At 62.1% G+C, this 2,591-nt stretch overlaps 1 protein-coding gene across 1 annotated transcript; it reads right to left on the reverse strand.

Annotated features, from left to right (window-relative positions):
- Window positions 1-355: 355 nt before the first annotated feature.
- On the reverse strand, window positions 356-2,445 carry MTG1 (mitochondrial ribosome-associated GTPase 1; the record flags this gene model as incomplete). Its single annotated transcript, XM_010189413.1, has 9 exons — window positions 356-453; window positions 573-685; window positions 808-889; window positions 1,082-1,178; window positions 1,378-1,439; window positions 1,510-1,600; window positions 1,795-1,851; window positions 2,112-2,192; window positions 2,275-2,445. Coding segments are annotated over 9 exons (852 nt in total), but the record flags the coding sequence as incomplete, so codon positions are not given.
- Window positions 2,446-2,591: the final 146 nt, after the last annotated feature.

Consider the following 2,591-nt stretch of genomic DNA (forward strand, 5'->3'; position numbering starts at 1 on the left):
TGGCTGTGGGGTGCAGGACGGGGACCCGGGGCTGGCCACCGCGCTAGCTCCCTGCCCATGGAGGTTTTATTTTGTGGTGGAGGTGCCAGAAAGATTCAGCATGGCAGCGAGGAAACAGCTCTCTGGGGATCAGCAGCTGCACCCCCCATGGATGGCATCGCCCTGCACCGTGACACCATGGAGCAGCCACCACGGTCTCAGTCCATGTCCTTCTTGTCCCCTCGGTCCGTTACAGCAGTCTGAGGTCAGAGCCTGGGGGCTGCGCCAGCAGAGCTGCTTTAGTCTCCCACTGGAACTCTGTGCGGAGGTGGCCCCAGCCCCGAGCGGCATCGGGGTCTCAGTCAGCAGCCAGGTCTCAGTCCAGTGTCATCCTGCCCAGGCGTCCCGCCCGGAAATCCCACAGGAACTCATAGGCAGCTGCTGGGTAGTTGAGCATCGTCACGTTGACATCCCCTGGAGATAAAGGGAAGCAACAGGAGGTGTCAGCAGAGGCTGGAGACACCCTGGGACCCCCCCAAAAGCCTGGCCCCTGTGCCCCAGGCAGCAGAGACCTCACCTCCCCCAGCACTCACCTGTGCCTGTCAGCACCTTCACCTTCTGTGTCCTGCCCCGGGCGAGGGCCACGTGCCTCAGCACAGGCTCGATGGCATCGCAGGCCTCGGCCAGCCCGTAGCGCTTCACGTACCTGCCCAAGGAGGTGGCTCACACCCCGCCAGCATCGTGTCCCCCCCAAATATTCCCCAGGGACAGCTTCTCCACCACACCCTGGGGACCACATGGGCCCTCTCTGGTTCCCTGCTGGCTCACCCCAACTGCTGCCGCTTGTTGAGGGCGTACAGGAGGTAGTCAGCCATGATGTCCTCCCCCACCAGGTGGTCACGGATGGCTCCTGAAACAGAGAGTCAAGCCCCAGCTCTCCCCTGCCAGCCCTGCCACCCCTCCATGTGCCACCTGTGGGTACCCAGGTAGCATGGAGGGGGCAGTGAGCAGCAGACCCCTGCCCCAGCCTCACGACCCAGACCCAGGCAAGGCTCAAATCCCTGTTTGGGGGGGGTCCCCTGGGCCATAGTCACCACCTCACCACACAGAGCCAGCTTCATGCCTGTCTCCACGTCCCCCAGCCGCGGGGGCAGCACGCCAGGCGTGTCCACAAGGTACATCAGGGGCTTCTCGCAGACCTGGGGTGGGAAAAGGAAGGGCCATTAGGACACACCATGGACTTGTAACCAAGGCGTTGAGCTCTTTCATTAAGCACTCTCTGGAAAGGAGACCTGAGCAATCCCTTGGGATCAGCTCTGCTGCCTCAGGAGGTTTTTTCCAGTGAGGCCACAGAGAAGCAGAGGCCAGCACTCACCCAGCCAGCCATGGGGACAGTACCTGGATTCTGGTCAGCACTGCCTTGGTGACACCCGGCTCACCACCGACTGCGGTGGCTTTCCCTTTGAGGAGAGATGCAGTCAGAAAAGCGAGTGATGCTCTGTCCCCAGCCCAGGCATGACAGAGAAATACCCTTTTTGAGATGCAGCCTCCTCAGAGAGTTGATGAGCGAGGACTTGCCCACGTTGGGCACACCAATCACTAGGATGTTGTACTCGGTGCTCTGGAAGCAAGAAGGACACAGGGAAGGAGTGCCCATTGATTGGCCACCTGCCCCAGGAGCCATGGGCAGCCACAACAGTGAAACAACCCGGCCTTTGCCAGGTGCACGCACGAGCAGCCTCATCCCTCCAGCTGCAGATGGCCACCCCAACACCCTGCGCATGTCACACTGGCAGTCTCGCTGCTGCAGCTCACCTCAGCCCTGTGGTAGCGGGGACTGTTGCCCACCAGCTTGGCAACCAGGGGAACGATCTGCAGAAGAAACACGGGAGAAGGGCTCTGTGCCCAGGGTGGCAGCAGCCGCTCGCTTGGAGGACGCTGTGCCAGGAGGATGTGCAAAATGGGGGTCAAGGAGAGGATGGGGCTGGCAATGAAGATCACGCTGGACCAGGCAGCGTCGCCTCCTCACAGTGGGGCACTGAGGCCTCTCCATGGGGCTGGGGGATTGTCGTACAACCCTCAGCTCCCAGAAGCAAGGAGCAGAGCAGGGCACATGGCCGTTGGCCCGTTACCTTCTTCACGTTGCTATCGCGTTGACAGTCAGTGAAGACAACGTGCGGGCACCCCTGCTGTTTCAGTTGTGTCAAGACTGTCTGAAGGGGACAGGCAGAGCTATCGCTGGCACCTGCCTGCTGCAACCCGTGGGCCCCCAGCCAGCCCTGCTCCGGCGCTCACCGGCTGCCAGCGGGGATCAGCCAGGTCCATCTTGTTCAGCACCAAGACGTGGGGGCGGATGCCCAGCACCTCCTGCAGCATGGGGTTACGGCCCGACAGCGGGATGTGAGCACCGTTAAGGAGAAGTGACTGTGTGCTAGCGTGGGAGCAGGTACCAAAGGGGAAGAACCACTTTGGGGAGTGTGGTTAATGGAGTTGGTGTGGAGCTGGGGCACGGCACTGGGAGAAAGGGTGGCCAGGAGGGTGACAGGGCAGTGGAGGGGAGAGGGAGAAACGGTGCAGGGAGCTGGGGCCCGGCTCCTGCTGCCCGAAGGGGG

Source organism: Mesitornis unicolor, unplaced genomic scaffold (genome assembly GCF_000695765.1).
Source record: "Mesitornis unicolor isolate BGI_N332 unplaced genomic scaffold, ASM69576v1 scaffold48807, whole genome shotgun sequence".
Taxonomy (NCBI): domain Eukaryota; kingdom Metazoa; phylum Chordata; class Aves; order Mesitornithiformes; family Mesitornithidae; genus Mesitornis; species Mesitornis unicolor.